We start from the raw sequence: 21,393 nt of genomic DNA, 5'->3' as shown, positions 1-21,393 counted from the left end.
ATCCTATGAGCTCACTACAGTCTCACATGAACCAGTGTGATGGGAGAAGATAGACACAGGGCAGAATAACATTGAGCAGACTTGGAGCCAGCTTTGTTTGCAAACCAGAAGCAGCTTTGTGTATGTAAGTCTGAAGACAGTACTGGTATGGCAAAGCTACATTGACTTATTGCTCTAACCTAATATGAACATAAACCAAAAGCTTCCTCTGTCTTTTTTTTAGAGTTATTGACTGCTTTTAAATCCCTGGAGTCTCTCCTACCCTAGCCTGGTAATAGAGTGTCCTCAGAAACCACTGGATAATTTTCTCAATTACTTTGCAGACAATATTAACCCTATACACGACCAGCCACTCCTTGCTCCTGTCTACTTTGAAAATATTACTTTTGGGGAAAAAAAAAAAGTTGCTTTGTCTCTCAGTATCTGAGCCTGCACCTTTAGCAAAATTCTGTATGATCATTTTTAAAGAATTGTGAAAGAACTGACATTTAAAAGCAGAGGCTTTATCACCTATTTGTTTCCCTTCTCTTGTCACTGAGTAAAATGTCTGGTTGTTAGAAGATACCTGTAGGAACACAGATATTACCTTGCCAGGGGTTTTTCTGAGATGGTTAGTTTTCAATAACAAAGATATTGTAAGTTGGCTGAAATCTGGTAGGAAAAGGAAAGACTCAAATAGAGGTTGAGGGCCTCGAAAAGGAGAGAAATAGCCAAGGACTGCTGCAAGAAGACAGAATAGCAACAGTAACATAAAACAGTAGATAACAGTAGCAAAATAGAATTAGGAAAGAAAGAAAGACATTTGGATCCTTTTCAAGGAAAAAAAAATCCCCCTGTTGATGTCTATTAGTCTTCTTATGAAAGAAACGAAGGCTGTTACTTGTGTCTCCTAAAGGTAAGCAGAACAAATCACTAGAAAATATGCAATCTTGCTCTGGCAGAAGATGATAAAATAATACTTCATGTTTCTTTCTTACTGTCTGAAATTCAAGGTAAGTTGCCTTTACAGCATGTGGCAGGAGAAAAAAGGCATGTTGAAAGAACCTAATCTTTTTCTGGCCAGGTCTGCTAATTGAATCTGGCCTCAAACTTTACTGCTTGCTTGTTCTGCTGGACACTTTCATGGTCCCAGAATGGCTTTGGAAGCCCTTTGCAGGCTCATGTGTAACTAGAAACCCAACAGGCTGCCAGGCAGTTTGTAGCACAGAGGTTGCCTTGGCAAGGGTTCACTTCTGGAAATGGACCCCACAGGGCTTGCTCCCTAGCTGTTACCTCCACACCTTCCAGCCATTTGTCTGGGTGCTGGAGAAGCCATGGCCTGTCTTAAACTTGGTTGTTTGTTTGGTATGAGGCTTTCTTAAAACACACTCAGCAGCTAGCCAGTCTAGACATGTTGCCTGGACTTCAAGCTGATGCATTTTTTTTTCTCTGCTCTGAAAATATGTAGGCTTGACTTTATGGATTTTTGCATTTCATGCGAACATGTTTTGCAAAAAGGACAAACGTTTTAAAATATTTATGGAAATGAAAATCTGATCCACAAATGTCCAGGGAAAAACAAACAGAAAGTGGTAACTGGTGGTTTCCTTTTGCAGTCTCTGTTGAGGTTTGTACCTGTAGCATATTTCTCTTTAATCCAAAATCTCCTTTAGAAAGAGTGGTCCTAGTCCCACTTTACATAAAGTGGAGGAACAGCTCACCCTGATCGGGGGCCGCCTGCATGTGGCCAGAGCTCTTTAGTATTTCAGAGTCCCATGTGATTGCAGCAGTCCACGAGCATGTTCTACAGAGTGGGATGGGAAACAGGATTAATACACTCCCTGGAGGGTGGGCCTCTTGCGACTTTTTTAATCAGGTAAAAGGAGGAAAGCTTTAAAAGAAAACTGCAGTTGACTGAAAAGGCACAGGGACCTCTAAAAGCCTCCTGACGTAGCAAGAGCTTTGTCTCTTGGAAGCAGTCTACAGAGATGAGATCTCAACACCACTGCATAAATCCCAGGACAGCTCTGTGTAATTCACATCAGAGTTAATCCAGATCCATGTTTATGAAACCAGAAAAAATGTGACCCTGCTATTTATCATGACCCTTACTGCTCTGTTTTTTAAATTATGTCAAAAGCATCAGACAGAATCATCCCATCCTTCTTGTCACAGAGCTGGCTATGAGGCTAACGAGAAAAAATTGTGGGGTTTGTTTTGGTTTTGCTTTTAATAAAATAAATGCTTCTCCTTTGATTAGCATCTGACTGATTCTCTTAAGTGTCACAAGGCAGGGCCTAGGGAGGGAATGCAAAGAGGTGGGAGGGAAGGCAATGCCACACATAAGTCATTGCACAGACGAATGGGTGAAAAGGGGATGGGAGAAGAGACGTGAGAAAACATGACGGCTGCTATAGATGGAGCAGGGGCAGGGGAGCGACACGATGCGACATTACAGAATTAGTCAAGGAGAAACATGGCTTGTGAGACTTTGAAGATAAACAACAAGGATTATGACTCAACATGGGGAAGGGAGTCATGGGAGGGGTTCAAAGATGAAGGAGTTTCAGTCACAGGAAGGACGGAAGGGTGGCATGCAGGTGAGCATTCCACACCTGCCCTTCCCATTGGTACCTGCTGATAGGAGCCCTAGATTAAGCCTAGTTTTGGGAGAACTGGGCAAAAGCTTGAGCAGCTTTATTGCTTGCTCTTTGACAGAACAGCAGGCAATAGCAGAAGTACAGTTGATGAATGGGACAACAAAACTTCCAAATTACAGCAAGGAAAGCTTGCACTCCTTGGCTTTTGCATTTCTCAGAGCCTGTTTCAATTTTTATAAACATAATTATTTTTGAAAGATTGTCTTAGATTATCTGAGTAGTTTGCCAGAAAGATGTTTATGCAAGTTTTTTTTTTCTATTTGATTGACTGACTGACTACAGGAGAGGTTGCAAGAGGCATCTCTTTTCACCCAACTATGCTTCCCTGAAAAATGCAGTTATAGTTTTAACTTAAGCTCAGCTACCTGAATACTTGAGCAGGACAACAGGAAGGTAGATAGCACTGGCAGGGGAATTGGGTTGTTTTTGTTGTATTTCTGTTCATTTTAATCTGTAAGGAGCACAAATCCTCTTTGTCATTCATGGCAAGAGACAAGATGCTAAAACAAACAACATCTCTCTTTAATCTCTTGGGAGTCACTAAGTTTAGATCAGGGAGTAAAAGATGTGGAGTCTCCACTATGTTTTCTCCAAGAAAGAAACTGTAATTGGTCAGTTCTTGAACGGCACTTGGCTGGCTCATCAATCACTTCTCTGAAGACATATATGATAAATAAACTTTAAAATATCGAAGTGACGCATTTGAGTTGAGCTTTGCTGCTGTTCTGAGTCTCCAAACTGGATGGGTGCTCTCCCTCACTATATACAGTTTCTCCCAGTCTCTCTTGCTGGTCACCTCACGTTACAATCAAGGTCACAAAACACCACCGCGTCGTAGTTAGCAAAAGCTGATTCAGCCCTTAACCCACAGAATCCTCAATTCGCAATCAACACCGAAAACCCACGGCAAGGCATGACCACCGGGTCTCCGCTCCGCCACTGCCTCTTTCCGTGCATCTTGCCACCTACAGCAAAACGCGCTTTCCAACCCTCCGGCCGCCAGCGCGCCGAAGAAAGTCAACTCCATCCTGCTCGGACCGACCGCTCTCGGACCGAGTTCGGCGCTTCGGGGCTGTCCCCGGCCGCCCGTCCCGCACACTCGCCGTCCCGCAGCGCCCAGCGAGGGGGGCCCGCGCCCCTGAGAGCAACAGCTCACCCCGATCGGGGGCCGCCTGCGCGACCACCGCCCCGCCACGGCCTCCTCCCGCAGTGCCGGGGGTGCCGGAGGGGCTCTGCCCGCGCCCCCGCTTGCTCCCGCCCCGGCCCCGGCCCGCCGCCCCCCTCGCCCCGCAGCTACGAGCGGGCTAGGGCGACCCTACCTGGAGGGACCCCCAGAGCGGGTGGAGGGCACAGTGTAGCAGCAAGGAGGGCCAGCAGCGGCGGAGCAGCCCCAGCAGCTGCCGGAGCAGCATCCCTCCTGGGCGGGTGGGCGGGGGCGCGGGCTCCGGGCGACCTGGGGAGGGAGCAGAGCGAGCCGGCAGCAGAGGCGTTGGCTCGCACCCATGCCCGGAGCGCGACTGTCCCAACTTTAATTCTGGAGGGGAGGGAGGGAAGGCGGGAGGGAAGGAGGGGGGGAGGGAGGCAGGGAGATGGGCGGGTGGGGAGGGGAAAGAGTGGTCGGGAAAACCCAGAGCCCTTCAAGTCCCAGCTCCCTCAGCAGGGAGAGGCGCCTCCACCCCCGCCCTGCCCACCTCCCTCCCCGCCCGCCCCGCCGGCTCCCCCTCCACGGGATGCTCTGGCAGTAGCCGCCGGCAGCCTGCCCGTGCTGGGGGCTGCCCGGCCGGCGCTCACCGCTGAGCCCGGGGCTCCCTCACACCCGAGGGGGTGAGCGGGCGGCGGAAAAAGTTTGGAGCCGGGCGCAGGGGAAAAGGGGCAGGGCCGGGGCCGGAGCCTGAGGGGAGAGGCGAGGCAAAGGGAGCGGCGCGGCCGCGCAACCCGGGGATTGCATCTCCCCCCTGTCCGCCGGCGCCGCCGCCGCTGCTGCTGCAGTGATTTTTCAAGCCCATCAAGGCAGTCCCTTCCGCGCACGGCTCCCCTCGTCTCTCCCTCCCCGCCCGGGCTCCTCCCGGCGGCTGCCCTCCGCTCAGCCCCGGCGGGGGCGGCCCCCGGGAAGCTCGGGCACCTCCGGCAGCCGGGAAGCGCCGCACCCGCCCACCGCGCCCTCCCCGCAGCCGGGAGCGGGACCGAGCCAAGGGGAAAGCGCGGGATCAACCGGCACCTCCCGTCCTGGAGGAGCCTTATCCAGAATTGCGGCCAGGTGGTTTTGGGGTTGGTGGTTGTTGGTGTTCCCCCCTTCGCTCACGAGTGATACAAGGGCTTGTCCTGCGACAGGCGGGAGCTGGGGCTGGGTCAGCCCAGTGTCTCTGGGATGTAATAGGGAAGACGCTTCATGGCATTTGTGTTTCTATGTTCTAGGAAAGCACGCGGAAATGTGTAACTACTTGCGGGGAAGTGGATAGACCACCTTCCCCTTCCCCCCTCCTCCCCTCCACAATAGCAAGGCACCACAACCCGGCTTCCCCACAAGAAGGAAACAGTAGAAAATCAAGGATGAAGACGGTTTTGCTTTCAGTGAAGCAGTAAATGAGCAAAACAACTGCTGTGTGAATGGTGGCTGTTGCTGAAAGTTGGGCTTTATGGGTATCAGGATGACCATCAAATGTCTGTTGTTGGGTCAATGGCACAGGAGTCCTGTTTTCAATGTTTCAAATGCAGTAAGCACGTGGGTTTGAACAAAATATTGGACACAGGGATATTTCATATCCCGAGATGAATAGGTTTGAGGATACTGAATTTAGTTTTTCTTTGTATTTCTTGCACCCACTGAGTCAAGTTTAATAATCAGTTTCATAAAAATCTGCTCAGAGAAGTGGGAATGGAAATACATTAACTTCTCAGCTGATACACAGCTAAAATTTTCTTTTCATACCACTGTTACACCACCATCTCCATTTCAGCCCCAACAGGTGCTGGTTTAAATGTCAGGACTATAAGGCCTAGCAGCATCTTACAAATGAGAACAGCATACTGGAATGTAACGGTGTTACACCTGAGTCGAGGTAGACTCATTGAACCTAGACATTTATTGTAAATCCCTGCCTTGTGGTTTTGTAAGGGCAGAATACCGAGAGGTAGAGACATTGTGGGCAGTAATTGTACAGCAAATATATTTTCTGTAATGATGCTGAAAAAGATGGTGTCCTTTTCTGTAAGCCTACTGTGTAATACACAGGGCTTAATATATTGTGCTCATTCAATTATAGTTTTAGTGAGCTGGAGTCACAAGAGAGAGCAAAGCTTTTCAGGCTTTCTGGTGATTTCCTGAAGGTATTTCAGCACTTGGTCACAGTACAGAACATAATAAATTGCACCATCTGTATACATAGTTCTTGGTTCTTGACAGAATGAGAGATAAGGCTTTAGGCATTGTACACCAAAAAAATGCAACACAGATTTATTTTCTTTCAGTATTTACAAAGCCTTAATGTCTGAAGAACTGTGGATTTGCCTGCCATTAGCAATTGTCCAAGTAGCTATTTGTCCATCTCAAAGCACTGTTTCTGTGGTTCCAAGACAACCCAGGGAACTGAGTAGACAGAGCCAAACTCAACCCCGTCGCATAGAAGCAAGTGTAATCAGGGATATTGTTCTGACACAAAAAAGAGCAGAGTTTAGCCCAGGTAATCAGCATCCTTTCTGTTTCACTGTGGTAATTGACAGTTCCCATGGGAAAATGATTGGTCTGCAGATATATTAAATCCATCCTTTGGACCCAGTCATGTGGTCCACACACAGGCATATTTCCCATTAGTCTGAATGGCTAAAGAAAGGGCTGAATATGTGCCCTGTTCTTGTCCACATGACACCAGTGCTTTTAATTAATTACATTGGCTTCTCTTCTGTAGTTTCTATGGAGAGAAAATAGAGTCCAGGAATTTTTCCCACTTACAAGGAAGATAAATGATGTAATACTTGCAAGACTGTAGGCCCTGAATCAATGAGAGGCTTGAAATATGTTTTGCTTAATAACGCGTTAAGTATTTTGCAGCACCAGGACTGGTGTGTGCAAGAACAGAATGATTTGTTTGTAGCAGTCACACTACTGAAGTGTTGAGCAGGATAATGGCTAGGGCTACCATCCCTGAACCAGAACCAGGATTTCCTGATTACCGCTACCAGACACAACTTCCCTGCCACCTTGGGCATATTTTTAAAATTACTTACACCAGGTTCCCTTCCTGTCAAAACCAGCATGACCAGATCTAGCTACCTGAAATTTGTATTGTGTTTGGTGGGAAAAGCAGTAACGGGGTCCTGTTCTCCAAAATGTGTTTAGCACATCACAGAATTCATGACCAATATCAGTTCCTTTGCTGGTGTGATCAACAAAGGTCCATGCTCTGGCTCAGTGCTCTGGAGATAAAAAGTGTGTTAAAAGTAAGTGTTACAGCTCAAAATAATAACTTCAGCTATTTTAAAAGGGATTTTTTATTTGTTTTCAGAAAAAGACTGCACAAATAGCATCATTCAAGCAGTTTTTTGGAAGCTTTAAGTTGAATATTAACACTTAATAGAATGATGACCATTACTTTTTCCTTTTCATCTTTGGTTTGATTACCAAAGGAGTATTTATGTTGTTTACTTTGTGGCTTTTTTCCAAAACAATTGCTGATAATTGAAAAAATTGTTATTAACACTCCAGTGCAACAGCTACTCAGGAAACATTAGTAAGGACTGCAGCACTGATTACCTGTACAAACAAATATTACTGTACTCCTTTAATCTAAGTAGCCATAATGGTTATAATGGACTTTAGGAGGCTATTTATTTTGTTGGTATTGATGGAGTTTACAGTATGAATTCAAGTGTTCAGAGGGCACAGGAGTAGGTTCCCTTCGAGGTTGACTTGTCAAAACTTCATTAAAATCAATAGATATTCCCAGTCTCACTTTGTCCCTATGTCTTCTGAAACATCAGAGTGGAGTTTTAGCTGGAGCTAGTGGCAGAGGAAGTGAAGGCGACCTCTTCTCAGGCTCTGTGGTCAGTCAGGCCTAGGAAGAATCCACTTAAGCTTTTTTTGCTAATGACATTTCTGGATGTGAGTCAATGAACTGAAGAAGAGTGTCCGACCTGGTGAAATGCTAGCCAAAACATAAACAGAAAATATTTCAGCACTGAATTTTCAAAGCCTTCTGCAGCCTGAAAGCATGATCTGTCTCAGATTAATTTTTGGGTTTCAGTCTAGAAAACCATTAGCAAGCAATGGCTTGCACTGAAAATATTTTTGTTGCTATTTTTAAAATATATTTTTATTACTCCATATATCTAAAGCAGTGCTTTCAACATGTGGAAAGCAAATTTACTGGTTTTGAATTGAAAGTCTCTGCCAGAAATGTACACCTTATTGGGAAGTTTTTAGAAGATCAGAAATCAATAAAGGTCACAGTGTCCGAAACAGTGGAGGAATTTGCATTTCTCCAAACACCGTCATCAGTTCCCAGGGAGGGGATAGAATTCTTCTTGATGATCCCAATTATTTGATAAAACTGAGGACCGTGCAAAGAATAGATTTGATTTTTGGAAGATTTGATCATTTAAAATTTGATTCCTAACTTTGAGCATATTTAGAATAAATTGTTGTAACATCTGATTCTTTGATTTTCATTATACTCAAGGACTGGAAATGAGTCTTAAGTTTTATTAGTGTCCAAATATCAGTAAGTGCTCTTCAAGTTTTCTCTCACATAAATATGGGCTATGGCACTGCATCTGGAAAACAAAAGCAGGGTGTTTCCTTTTTTTTGCTATAGATCAGGAATAGCTTAATCAAAATCGATGGCTCCATGTCAGTTTAGGTGAGGAGTGAATAGGACCAATGTTGGAGAGCTGCATCATGTAGTCTTTAGCTTGTACTCCATCACTTGAAATTACAGGACATGGCAGATTCATGGGCAAAAAAGCTGTGGCTATACATCATGTAAGCCTGTTCTTGTCTTTTCCGTTTTTTAGCTCTGAGATGCTGCATTCAGTGATAAACAGGCCTCCTGCTTACTCACTTTCAGTAGTTTCTCACATTTTGTTCTCTTCAGCAAATGGATTTGCTCAGCAGTATCCCTACTCTTTGTTTATAAATATAAAGATAAAACGTGTGGGATTAGTTATTAAAGTGTCCAGAAAATCCTAGATGTGAGGAAGAGCTTGTATGTCCCATGTCTGGTTTTTTCAGCTTTATCAGTTGTTCACACAACATATTACTACTTCTTACATATATTACATTCTTAGTCCCTTATGGCTATTATAATGAAGTCCCTACATCCTGAGCGAACTACAGGTTGCAGGAATCACTTAAGTGCCATATCACTTTTCGTTCATTATATATTGCTGCTTAGGTCTCATCTGTCTTTACAGAAGATTAAATACTTGTTATTTGAATGTGTAAAAGACAGTATAAAAACACTGCCTTCACATTTACTTTTGGACTCTGTTTGGCTCCCTTGCAGATTCAATATAAAAGGCAGGGCTGGTTACACATTTCCAAGAGGAATTCCTCATCTGCTTTATATGGGAAATCCAGTACAAATGTCTAATAGTTGTGGTCTGTAGCTGCTTCTCTTGAAAATGACTGGTCAGGTGATAAAAGTTCAGCAAACCCTAGTAAGCCCTGAAAAGATACCTTGTTGTTTATTCCATACTACTATTAAGGATGTGTTTCTGTACTATCCTTGAGATTCTTGTGGATGAAGAATGATATAAGACTGGAACCATGGTTGCCAAGACTATTATGGAAACAGATAGCAAGGACAGGGCTGAGTAAACGTACACGAGTCGAAGTAGTTCCAGATGAAAGGCAAGGATGGAGAATCACTGCTCCTAAAACAAAACTATCAGTTTAGCTGCCTTTTTTTTTTTTTTTTAAAGTCCCCCTTCAAGGAGAAACCTGCATATATTTTGATCTGACTGATATAATTTTGATTGTCAGTTTAGTGAATCCCAAGCATCAGAATATTCCCTAAAACTACCAGTCCAGCAGTTTCTATGCCTAGCAAAAGTATGATTGAATTGGGGACTAAAACTACTGTGTGCAGGTCTGTATATTTGACAGTGTTTTGTTAAAAAATGCTTGAAAGATGGTCCATTTCACAGAACATTGCTTTCTCTTTCTTCTGCCTCTCTCTTACTTCTTACCTCTGTTTTTAATTGATATGATTCCTAGTCTGAAAATTGACATGATTCCTAGTAACCAGATTTTAGTAAGCTATGGGTCTGCAGATCTCAGGTATGGGTTGCTCAACCTGTCTTGGTGGCTGTGAGCACACAGACCATCTGGGTTCATATCTGGGTTCCAAGCTGTGGGGATGCTAAGAGGAAATCATGAAGGTGTTATTAATTGTTATAAGAAAATACTGGTAGAAACACACCCAAAGTAATTTTTATTTTTCTTCAGTTACCCATAAGTTCTACAGCAGTGGATTTTGGTAAAGAGCCATTCTGCTGTTTCTTTAACAACACATTTGACAAACGTGGCATCCACTGTGGTGAGGTGGATGAGATAATCTGTGCCACTGACAAATATGTGACATTTGTTAATGGTACGGAAAGAAATATAAGATTGTGCTAATGTTCAACACAGAATTTTGGTGAATAATTTATATCAGCCGAGGTTAAGAGTTAAGAGCCAGACTCTGAGCAGGTCACATTGTAATTGGCCCATCTGTCTCATAACAAGAGCTATTGATTGGTTATAAATCACAGCTGGTGGGGGACTATCACAAAGATACCACTGGCAGCAGAGCTTGCCACTGAGATCTGCTGCGGTCGTACTGCGCTGGGGTTAATGGGGAGAGTTTCTTTCCAACATCTGGATGCTGAGAACCAAACACTGCTCTGGGACAAACACTGACAGCTGTCACTGGCATTACTGATAGCACCTCCCAGCTCTCCCAACAAGTCTTCTGTTGGTCCATAATACAGGCTTTTGTTTAATATATTGACTCAAATCTGTCCAGCACATTTGTACTCTCCTGACAATAATTGCTTCTCTGTTTGCAGCTGGGAAGGAAGATCCAGCAGTTTGTCAGTGTTTTCTAGACTTTTACAGGGTGTTAAATCTCTCTAAGTCTTTTGCATCATCTGTGTCTGAAGTCACTCTGAGGCACACCAATCCAGTTGGCCACTGCTGTCATGTCTTACATCCTGTGTGGTCTCTAATGTCTGAAGAAAGAGAAGAAGATACCTAAATTGGTGCCTACACTTTTTGGTTTGCAGAAGATATACCGGGATCTGCCTGCTGATCATAGGTGGTAGGTTATCTTAGTGTTTGGTAAGATACTGCTAGAATCTTGTTATATTAGGCCAGTAGATAGGAGGATGGTTCTTTGTGGCTTAGACTGGCTGTCAAAGAGCCACACACACACAGACTGCCTGACAGACCATGTCTCCTTCCTTGTACAGAAGACAGCCAAACATACAGGTGTTTCAGAACTGAAAACTGCACTAATCCTTGCTTGGCCATTGAAGAACAGATGAATGCTGGTACAAAAGTTAAATTATCTGTATTATAAAATATTTTAAACATTGAGGTACTGTGGGTTCCCTGTTGTCCCCTCTATGTATTTTCTAGGGTCAGAAGGCATTTTTCTGGCAGCAAGGCCCACTGCAGAGGTAGGCCTGGAGGCATACACAGTGCAAAGAATTTTCTCAGCTACACATAAAGGAAAGGCAACAATATGTTTAGGCCACAATTCTAAGAAAAAAGGTGTAAGTTCTGAAATTATCTCTTATTGATAAAATCTCAGTTATTATCTTTATGTTTCTGAGATTCCATCTTTTTGGCAACATTCAAACCCTTGATATGTTCTTTTTCCTTCTTCATCTTAACAAATACGTGTTCTACCAAATACTAGGTAAAAGAAGAAAGTTCTCAACAGGGCCTGGCAGTCCACAGTTCCTCCAGCTGAAGCACTTACACCTTGGAGTGCTCTTTATCTTGCAGTTTGCTTTGTCTCATGAAACTGAGAGAGCTCTCAAGAGGTTCCAGGAAGACAGTGGTTAAGTTTTCCATCTTCACGTCCCCTAACATCAGTGCCTACACTCTGTTCCACACAGCTTGAGGTGTGCTCTCTCTTGCTTTAAAATGCCACTATCCTTCTCAGCCTACATGAAAAGGGATGAAGGAACATGCTGCAAAATTCCCATGCTGTCTTTGTTGTGATGAGTGATGAGCCACATCATGTTTTTTCTAGCACTAAGAATTCTTAGCTAGTGAGGAAATTTTTGGGGTATTTTTGTATATGCAACATATTTGCTTGCTTCTTACTTGTGGTATAATCAGAGAGAAGAAAGAGTCTCGATATATTTTTAAGTACTCTATCACTGGATATTTTAAAGGATATTAGAAATGCATCTGTAAGGATCAACAGAGGCTAAACCAGTTTGAGGACTAGAGGACGGATCAGATCCATCTTTGTCAGCCCTTTCTGTTCCCCCGACCATCAAGTATTAGTTTGTGCCATATTTTCACAATGGTTTTATTTCAAAGTGGGCTAGGTTTTGAATGATGCTGCTTTCACTTTTTCCATTTTTCTTTGCTTGTTAGTTCTGCTTGTCTGTGCAGGAGGTGGAGGAAGAGCCTGTGTCTTTTTTTTTCTTTTCTTTTTTAATTTTGCAATTTTTTTTTCCTCATTCTGATGTCTTGGAAACCCCTGGGAGGCACTGTTTTGAGGAACCTTCCCATCAATTTATCTGATGCAGTGGTGGAAGATAACTAGTGTACAAGGTATTATGAAGAGATAATGGAGGCAGCAGTAGCTGATCTTTGCTAATGACGACACATTTCAGCTTCTCCTGGCACAGTGTCCACCTAAGCACACAGCCACATGCAGCCTTAGCAGCGTTGGTTGGGGTCACTCACTCCCAGAGGAGTAACATGCTGATGTGTGGTATGTCTCACATTGCTGACTGCCCCTTGTGCCATTTTGTCTGCCCCCTTGTCTTGTTTAACTGACTGTTAGGCGCTGTCTTAAGATGCTTCCTCTGTCCTTTACCTTATCCCTCACTTCAAATCCCAAATGCAGGATCTTCCACTGGTTGCTAATTTGAGAAGAAACACACCTAAAGCCCCTCTGCAAGATTGACATTATTTTGCATTCATCTCAGTGCCACCTAAGCATTTTGAGATCCTCTCATGGAAGTCATTACATAAATGCAAAGCATTGTATTCTTCAATGTTTAAATCATGACAGATTTTGAATACATATTTTTTTCGTGAGTCAGTCGTGAATAATTACAATTTGCATTTAATATTTTCCTGTATTCAGCATACCCTCCTTCTCATTTAATCCTTCTGACTTGTGCTGCTGTAATAACTCTAAACCTGAATTACAGAAGCAATTGTGGATTACCTTGCTGTTAACTCGGTGATGAGTAATCTTTCTATACCTATAGGCAGGAATAATTGGCAATTGTCTGTATGAGCAGGGAGAAAACCCATAACCAAAGGAAACATTTCTCTGTTTATGAACTGGTGAATCCATTTTACTTGCTTTGTATCCAAAGCTATAGTGACTGTCTAATGTGAATATTATTTCCTTTTCCTTATTGCTGCAGTGCCAAGGGATGAACTAGTATTGGGCCTTCACTTAATATGGCCCAGGTCAAATGCTAAGGAATAGGCAGGGATGCCCTAGTGCACTTGCAGAACATTGAGAAGGTATATATTTTACCCAATTGTATATGGTATTAAATTATATAAATTATATGGTATTAAGGGAAAGTGATAAGCAAACTGTCTTTGAAGTATCTTTGTTTGCAAAGGGCAGCTTATTTTTTCTTGGAAACACCATGTTATTTATCTAATCAGCTCCTTAGCTGCCATTTTCTGATTTCCCCTAAAAAAATTGACCAGGTGACAGCAGCAGTCCTGCTGAGTCCCAGCTGTGGGAGAGGAGCTGAAATGCCTGCAGCAGCCTGTGTGTACCCATGCCTGTAGAACACTGTCCAATGAACTGGAAATCCACAGTCCAGCTCCACACATTTGTCCTAGACATATAGGAATGTAATTCTGCCATTGTATACTGGATATTGCAGGCAGGAGCAATTCTTTGTTGCTTTCAGGTAGTGACACGACAAGAGTTAGGACCTCCATGGGCCTGCCATGCTGCTTTCCATAAAAAACCCCCAGTGTCCTTTTGAATGTCTTTGCAATGAGTCCTCCCACTGGGAAAGGAAATAGGGTCCTGAAGATGGTATATCCTATGGCTCTTTTCATTATGGGGGATTTTAAGAGGGATGACTTCTTGCTCAGGGGAACAAATGTTTACTCTTGAGTTAAAAAATTCCTCATAATAAAGCTGTTTTACCAGATGCTGGTTTACCCCATCCTTCTCCTGCACTCGAATATATTCTCATAATGCTCATTTTTGCTGTAATAATCCAGCATCAACTATGCTGATAGTCCCACACAGAACAGTTTAGAACAGCTAAGAGCTGCTTTGGGTGCCAGAGCAAACAGACTGGTTCTCTTTCCCCTTTTTCCTTCCTTTTTCCTTCTATAGGTTAACCTGGTGCTGATATCCTCTTCTCCCTGGCCCTGGTGGTGGTGGAGGGGCAGAGCCAGTCCAGAGTCCCAGGACATTCTCTCCTGGCCACCCTGGTGGAGTTTGGCATCACTGTTCAGGGTGTGCATTAGTCCTTTTCTCTCCAATTTTATGGTGCTGGAGCATGATTAGCTCTCAGCTAGTACAGGTCTTCCCCTCTCATCTTTTAAAATGTAACTCAGTCATCAGGCTTCTTCCCAAGCATCTCATATGAGCAGTTATTAGATCCCATTTTGGTGTTTGAATCTGGAAGCCGAGCTCTCCACTGCCAGTTTGGAAAATAAGACACCACACAGATGCAGAAAGAGAATAATTGCACCAGAATGCATTTGCTGGAAAGCGAGCCGGCAAACTCAGCGGTTGCATTTTCACACAGAGGCTTCAGTGGGGTCCCCTGTCTGCAGTGAGCCACCTGTACACAGAGGCCTCCAGGCACCTTTGGCTCAGATAACATCTGTCTCTCACAATTCAAACTCATTTCTGTAACTAGCTCAAGTGCAAGAAAACACTGCTTCTCCTCTCCTTACAACCAGTTTTACTTAGAACCAGGTCAAGTTTCAGCTTTGACTTGATTCAAGTAGAGAGTTCTGGTATGCCCTGTCAGATCCTACTGGCACCTACAGGTTGAGAAACTCCATCATCAACAGGCACTCTGCATATTTTCATTTTGGAAAGGGGGAAAGTTTGAGTTGAAAAGCTTTCTGTAGTGTCAACCATCTGTTTTCAAGAGCATTTCTCTTTGTGCTATTTCCAGTCTGAACTGGGGGTGAGGTGTAGCCTTTTTCAGTTATCCATTCATTCTTCATTTTAATTTATTTAAATTGCTCATCCATCTTGTTCATCAATGTGTTGCTTTGCTCACCACCAAGATAATAAATTCCTGTACTCATAAAAACTTTGGTGCATTACTTCTGTAACATAAATATGCTTATTAACTTTTCTACAGAATGACTTCCATGAGGAAGATGGCATATGTGCACACTGGAAGGAAGATAAGAGTCTGAAGTAATTGGATTAGCTGTAATAGAAGAATGGGTGAGCTGCGGGGATGGAATTCACCCAAGACTAATTTGGAGCACAGAATATGAGAGTGCTGCAAATCCGATAGCAAATGATGCTTGCTTATACTGCAATTAAGGAGGCTTTGTAAGTGTATATCTAACACTGCATCTGTGTATCATCTATAGGATGTAGGGTCCATGCACCTACAGATACTTGCATACAGTATTATTTGATGAAAAGGGGCCCTGATGAATACATTTATTCAGGCTAAGAAAACTATAGGAATTTCACCACATTTCATAGTCCAGTAGAAATAGCTACAATAGCTATGTATGCTTCTTTCCTTCTCCTCCTTACCTTTAGCTCTCAAATCTGAAACAACTCCTGCTTCCTCCACTGGCATTAGCTGGAGGCACTGCTTGTAGGAAATCCTGTATGTTTAGTTATGGGGGAGGCTCCTCAGAGCTAGCTCAAAAAGAAGAGCATTGACCTTTAATCCAGGAAAGATAATTCGGAAACAAGTTTTATAGAAGACTTCAATAATGTGATTCTCCCAGAGCACTGGCTGCAGAAAGATAGAGCCAGGATAACTCACACATTGGGTACAAACACATGTGACTCATATACATCAACCGGAAAAGATGAAGTTTCTCTGTTCTGTTGACCCATGAGGACCAATGTGCCTCATGTTAAAATTTAAAGACTCTGCGACGTTCTCCATGTTCCTATTCCTGCTCTCCAATTACTCGTTCCTCCTCCTATTGACGAAAAAATTCAGCTTTCCTACTGATCTCCTTCCTGGAGCAGAGGTAATTATTCCCCACAGTGGTCTCCAGGACCTTGCATGTTGCCTATGGAGACCTGAAGCTTCATGTTCAACCTTGCTGAAGGTGCCCCAAGAGTCAGTCCTCTGGAGCCTCCTGACAGCTGAACTCAGCCAACATTGCCAAAATGTCTGCCGAGGGCTGTGTTGCCAGTGATGGAACTTTGTTTCCAAACTCTCTTTACCCTGTTTCACTTTCATTCGATTTATAGTTGTCTCTGATAGTTGAGATTAATGTGGATTTTGTTTTACAAGCCAGCATGGAGTTAATTTGCAGAGTATTTATTGCTCCAGCTACACAGAGGACATAAATCACCTTTGAAAGAAAATGCCCTGTTGCATGCAATGGGCTCAGTAAGTTTGTCTAAACCTGTAAAAAGTTGCCATTTAATCTCTGCCTGAGGTTAAATCCTGTGAAACTAAGTCTGAGCAGTAAAAGAGTAGTAAGCTTTCATCTTTCAGGAGTACTCAGCCCTTACTTCTTTCCACGGGCTCTTAAGCTTTTATTCAGTGCTCAGTGGAGATGAATATAACATGCCCATAGCCCTCTCTTGAACAGAATAAATTAATTTATATATTTACTTACATGGCTATATATCAATGTATTTTAATGTAATACAATGTAATATAATGTATTTTTAATGTAATACAGCAATGTGTTTTTTTAAAGAAACTCCTCACCTGCAAATGGCTCTCCACATTAAAAAATCAAGATCTCCAAAGACAGTTAATGATTTTGAGCAGCATTGTTGAGTGCTCAGCCTAAGATAACAATGTCAGCTTCATTGAGACTTTTGGGATATAACTCAAGCCATTCACCAAAACATTTTTCTGGATATCATTCATGCCTTCTGTATTATACCAGGCCTGACCTCTTACATTTTCAGGTAATTTTTCACCCAGGCACATATGAATCTATCAAATATCCCTACTTCAACATTACCTGTGAGATGGCTCGATATACAATGACCTCTCAATCTGGCTAGAATTGGCCATTTTGAGACTGATTTATAGTAAAAACTTGATTTTTTTCTGTAGTATCGACCAGTCTGTCCCATGTACTTGTCCTGTAGTCAGTTTTGGTGTTCATTTAGAAGTACCAGAAACAAAAGTGCCTTGTTACCTTCCTTAGTAAATGTAATGAGACAACCAGTTCTGGGTCATCCCGAGTGGCAACTACATCCACTACCTGTATGTTCCCGTACCTATTTTGCTTTTGGACTTCGCAGGCCTTACTGATTTTGACAGACTTTCATACACAGAATAGTTGCTGTTACTGCCTACATGGCATCCAACAGCTCCATGGGACTGTTTCTATGCTTATAAGACTTTCCATTATAATGCTAAGTAAATGCAAGTTTTCAAACAAATTTAACAGATTGTTTTTATTTGTCAGCAGTTTACAATGTAAGCCCAATGATTTTTTTTATTTCTAAAATTTGTCATGTCTCCAACCTTGGCTATTGAAATATTGGGGAAAAACTGATGTTTGTTTTCAGACATTCATTCATTCAACTGCTTTTGATGAATATCCCAAAATGTCATGTTTGATTTTGCTTCTGGCTTCTCACAGAAAACCTGCCTGTTCCAAGGGGACCTGTTTGATAACATTAAATAACCATTATATGAGGGGTTGTTTTACTGTGATTTAGTAAAGCAGAGCAGGCTGCTTCTGCATCTCAGAAGAATAAGGATCAATCTCCTGCTTTTCCCAGCACTGTGCCCATTCATATCTGGATATTTATGAACAATATAACTCCTAAAGAAGAGAACACTGTAACCGTATTGCTCAATATATACACATATGAGATGTATATCGTTTCAGCCTCTCTGTGCTCAGCAGAACAACCAGAGAAGCCTGCTAGTGTACCAGATAGGAAAATAGCTAAACACAGGGACTGGAATGCACAGATAACCATCACAGATCCAAACCTCTGATGTGCTTACTGTACATCAGGAGAGAAAGACCCCCTTCTAAAATAAAACAAAGCAGAAAACAGAACAAGTGTGAGCTGAAGTGATAAATTATAGAGGACTTCACGTAGAGAAATCAAATAAATCTCTAAATATTTTTAGCAAGCTCACTTTCCTTTCAGTAGCTCACCAGGAGGTTCAGTTGTCTCACCTGGCATCTTATTAATACTGCACTGATTGGTGAGCGTGCAGGGATGGAGCAGCACTGGTTAATCGCGCCTTCGAGGAAATTGGGAAAATAACACAGGAGATACTTCACAAACAGCGAATTGAGCTTTATTTGTGAAAAAGGGTCTGTTTTCACAACAGGTGGTCAATAAATCTAGCAGTGTAATGGATCATAGCTATAAGTCAGGTTTCGAATGTTCCCAACTGCAGGTAGCATCTGTCTTATTTGTGAATCTGATCACAAACATTCTTTGCTGCAAATGCAAGATGGAGTTTCTCCATTTGGCTTACTTACTTTCCTTTGTGTCTTTTACTTGGTCTCTTCTTTGGATCCTGATATTTCAGAAGACTATTTTTGATCAATATAATGCTAATGCAGTGCCTAGTGATTTCTTTATTTTGAACTAAAAATCTCTTTCATAAGCAATTCCCTCTAGAAAGGTTCCTTTTAGTATTATGCACTACTTGGATTTTTCCTCAGGAATGCAATGTTAGTTTTCTTTTTAATTCTCTTTAAACTGATGACACTAATGCTCTCTATAAAACTTGTTGTGGGCCCTGCTCTGTATCTCATATATATTTGGGATTAAGGAGAATTTATTATCATGTGGTCCTAAAGCAGCTTTTTCAAAGTCTTGAGTAAACTCTCCTGTCAGGTGAGTGCCAATTATATATTATAGGGAAAAAAAATAGTTTTAAAAATAGATCCAAGGAAGATCTGAAGGCTTGAGATGAACAGTTAGGGGAAACAAGACTGGGAATTTTTATTCCATTTGAGGGGGCTGGGAACATTCACAGCAGAGACCAGAGTCACCTCCTCAGAGAGCTCAGTGCATAGGCACACATACTGCATATATAAATATACATGATCTTTTGGGAGACACCTGAAGTTTAAAATCCATCCTTTGCATTGGGTTCTTTCCAGACACCCCAAATCAGATACCTAAATACGGAAACAACCACAAAGCCAATCTGTTTTGAATGCATTAGTCTGGCATTTCCAGTGTTTTTGGAAGAGGTATGTAAACTCACAAAGCAGTATTTCATGCCTTGCACATAAAGTGATTTCAAAGACAGTCACTCATTGAAGAAAAGAAAAAGAAAAAGAAAAAGAACAGAAGTCTTTGTGTTCTGTAAAGGGGAAATCTCAGAAGTTAAACATGCAGGTTGTGGAGGAAAATGCTTTTTAGTGCAAAAAGAAAGGTTATGCTGAATGTTGTCATCCTAAAACTGGTATTCCTCACCACAAGCATGGGAACTGTTCGGAATTTATAACCTTGATAACTTCAACTGCAGCAAAGTATATATAAGTGGATCAATTTTTAATATGTTTAACTGCAAATCTGACAGTGACAAACCCTTCAATGAATCACAGGCTCAACTTCTGGTTTGAAGTTAACAGCAATTTCATTAGATTTGACTGCAAAAAAACACCTTGGCATGATTTAATGTTATAAATTATGAACTATTCAAATTGCTCACTGAAAACATTATTTAAAGATGTACTTTAAACATAAGAAAATCTAAGTAAGCTGTATATTTAATGGGTTATACATTTCTTTTCCAGGAGACTATTTCACATTGGGAATTATCACACTAACTTGTCAGCATGATCTAGTGGTATGAGCAGGGGCATCGAAGTTGGTAGGTACAAGGCAGGCAGTATGTGGTCCTGAGAAAGACACTTCACTTCTGCATTGTTTTTTCACCTGTAAAATAGGGAGTGGGGGAAGAGTAATGAAGCTCTCCTGAAGTCTGCACGAAGTTAATGTTTGTAAAACACTTTGAGGGTTGCAAATGAAAAAGGTGATAGAAAAGTGTTATAACTTCAGTTATTTCTAATCATTTTTTTTTCAAGCAGAGGTCAGATCCTCAGATTTGGCTTTTTTAGGGATTGTAAATCTGCCCTCATGGTGCAATTAGTGGGAATCCCCACACACTGTAAAAATGCTTTTCTATTTATTTCTGCTGCAGCTTGGACATCCAGCTCCATTTTTTACTTGAAAATTTAATAATGACATATGATGGAGGTAAAGAATTGAAAACTTTGTAAGAAAATCAGAGTTTCTCCATTCTTGCCTAAACCAGCCTCCCATACTGGCTGCTCTAACTAGCACTGTAGATCATTTGTTCTTTTTGCATTAAAAGCCCTAAATCACTCGTTTCCATTGTTGTTTCTTAACTCCTTAAACTAATAATTGGTACTAACAACTTTAACACCTGCTGCCTTCTTACTTGACTTTGATTCATGTAGACCAACCTGTAAAAACATTAAATGTTTTTAACATCACCCTTGCTAGTCTTGCAGGCTCCAGCAATCATTTCCTTTCATGACTCTCCCCTAAGCAGAATTTTCATCTTAAATGTTCTGCATCTCTGAAGCCAAATTGCTGCACATGACATCTTCTGTTAATGCATATGAAATTTAATTTCATTTAAAAATACCTCTAAAACAGTTGGTTTTGTTCACATTTATCTAAATATGATGTTTAAAGCATGCAAAATTTTTTTTTTGATCATGAGAGATCAGAAATTAATCTGAGTGGTTATCCAGCAGTCATCAAAATTGTAACAGGACAAGACTGTGGCATGAAGATCCTCCTAATAACAGGAATATGGGTTCACTGGCCCCTGTGATGTCTACTGCAGTGCTGAATCTTCATCCTTCTCCTGGTTCCTTCTTGTTATGATTTGTTATGGTTACTGGGGACCTGGATACCTGGCAGCATTCTGTGTAGTCCAGGGTTTTGCCTGGTCAAGAAATATCTGTTCCCTGTAGACGGGTCAATTCTAGCTCACATTCCCCTCCAAAGGAAAGCTACTGGTACATTATTTCAAAAAAAAAAATAAAAGTCTCCTGTGCTTGATTAGTGCTGGCTGTCATAAAACCCAGACTGCTGGGTCATATGCTTTGAGGATGACACCTCTTTTTTTCTCACAGTCATAAAAAGCCTTTCAGAGAGGCAAATTTAATAGCAAAACATCATTGAAACATGGGCTAACTCCCATTGTGTCATTGTAACCTCTGTCTCTGGGAGTTATTAGCTAGGGTGACAGGCTTTGCACTTATTTATTCTTCCACTGGCAGTGAGAACATCAGAGTGCAAAGGTCCCTAAGGGACTGCTCATTCTCATTCCTAATTGGGGTATTTAACAGTTTCTATCACAGGCCTTTTAAGGTTGAATGTGAACT

At 42.0% G+C, this 21,393-nt stretch overlaps 1 protein-coding gene and 1 long non-coding RNA gene across 5 annotated transcripts in view; both read right to left on the bottom strand.

Annotated features, from left to right (window-relative positions):
* Window positions 1-4,678, bottom strand: part of PRIMA1 (proline rich membrane anchor 1) — a 55,450-nt gene extending 50,772 nt beyond the window's left edge. The window contains exons 1-2 of one of the 3 annotated variants that reach the window (XM_027638206.1): window positions 4,431-4,678; window positions 3,959-4,092 (exon numbers count right to left, since the gene is read on the bottom strand). In XM_027638206.1, the coding sequence (XP_027494007.1) occupies window positions 3,959-4,051 (93 nt within the window). In that variant the 5' untranslated portion in view covers window positions 4,052-4,092; window positions 4,431-4,678. Of the gene's footprint in view, window positions 1-3,958; window positions 4,212-4,430 lie in introns of those variants that run through there. The other 2 variants (XM_027638207.1, XM_027638205.1) reach the window with 2 other exon arrangements.
* A 2,618-nt stretch (window positions 4,679-7,296) lies between these two features.
* The window catches only part of LOC113944743, a 39,362-nt gene continuing 25,265 nt past the window's right edge, over window positions 7,297-21,393 (bottom strand). The window contains exon 4 of one of the 2 annotated variants that reach the window (XR_003526769.1): window positions 7,297-7,780. This is a non-coding gene — a long non-coding RNA (uncharacterized LOC113944743). Of the gene's footprint in view, window positions 7,781-19,737; window positions 19,910-21,393 lie in introns of those variants that run through there. The other variant, XR_003526768.1, reaches the window with a different exon arrangement.

Source organism: Corapipo altera, unplaced genomic scaffold (assembly GCF_003945725.1).
Source record: "Corapipo altera isolate COAL_440 unplaced genomic scaffold, ASM394572v1 23, whole genome shotgun sequence".
Lineage (NCBI taxonomy): Eukaryota > Metazoa > Chordata > Aves > Passeriformes > Pipridae > Corapipo > Corapipo altera.
Note: the sequence above shows the minus strand (reverse complement) of the source record. Positions and strands in the feature narration are given on the sequence as shown.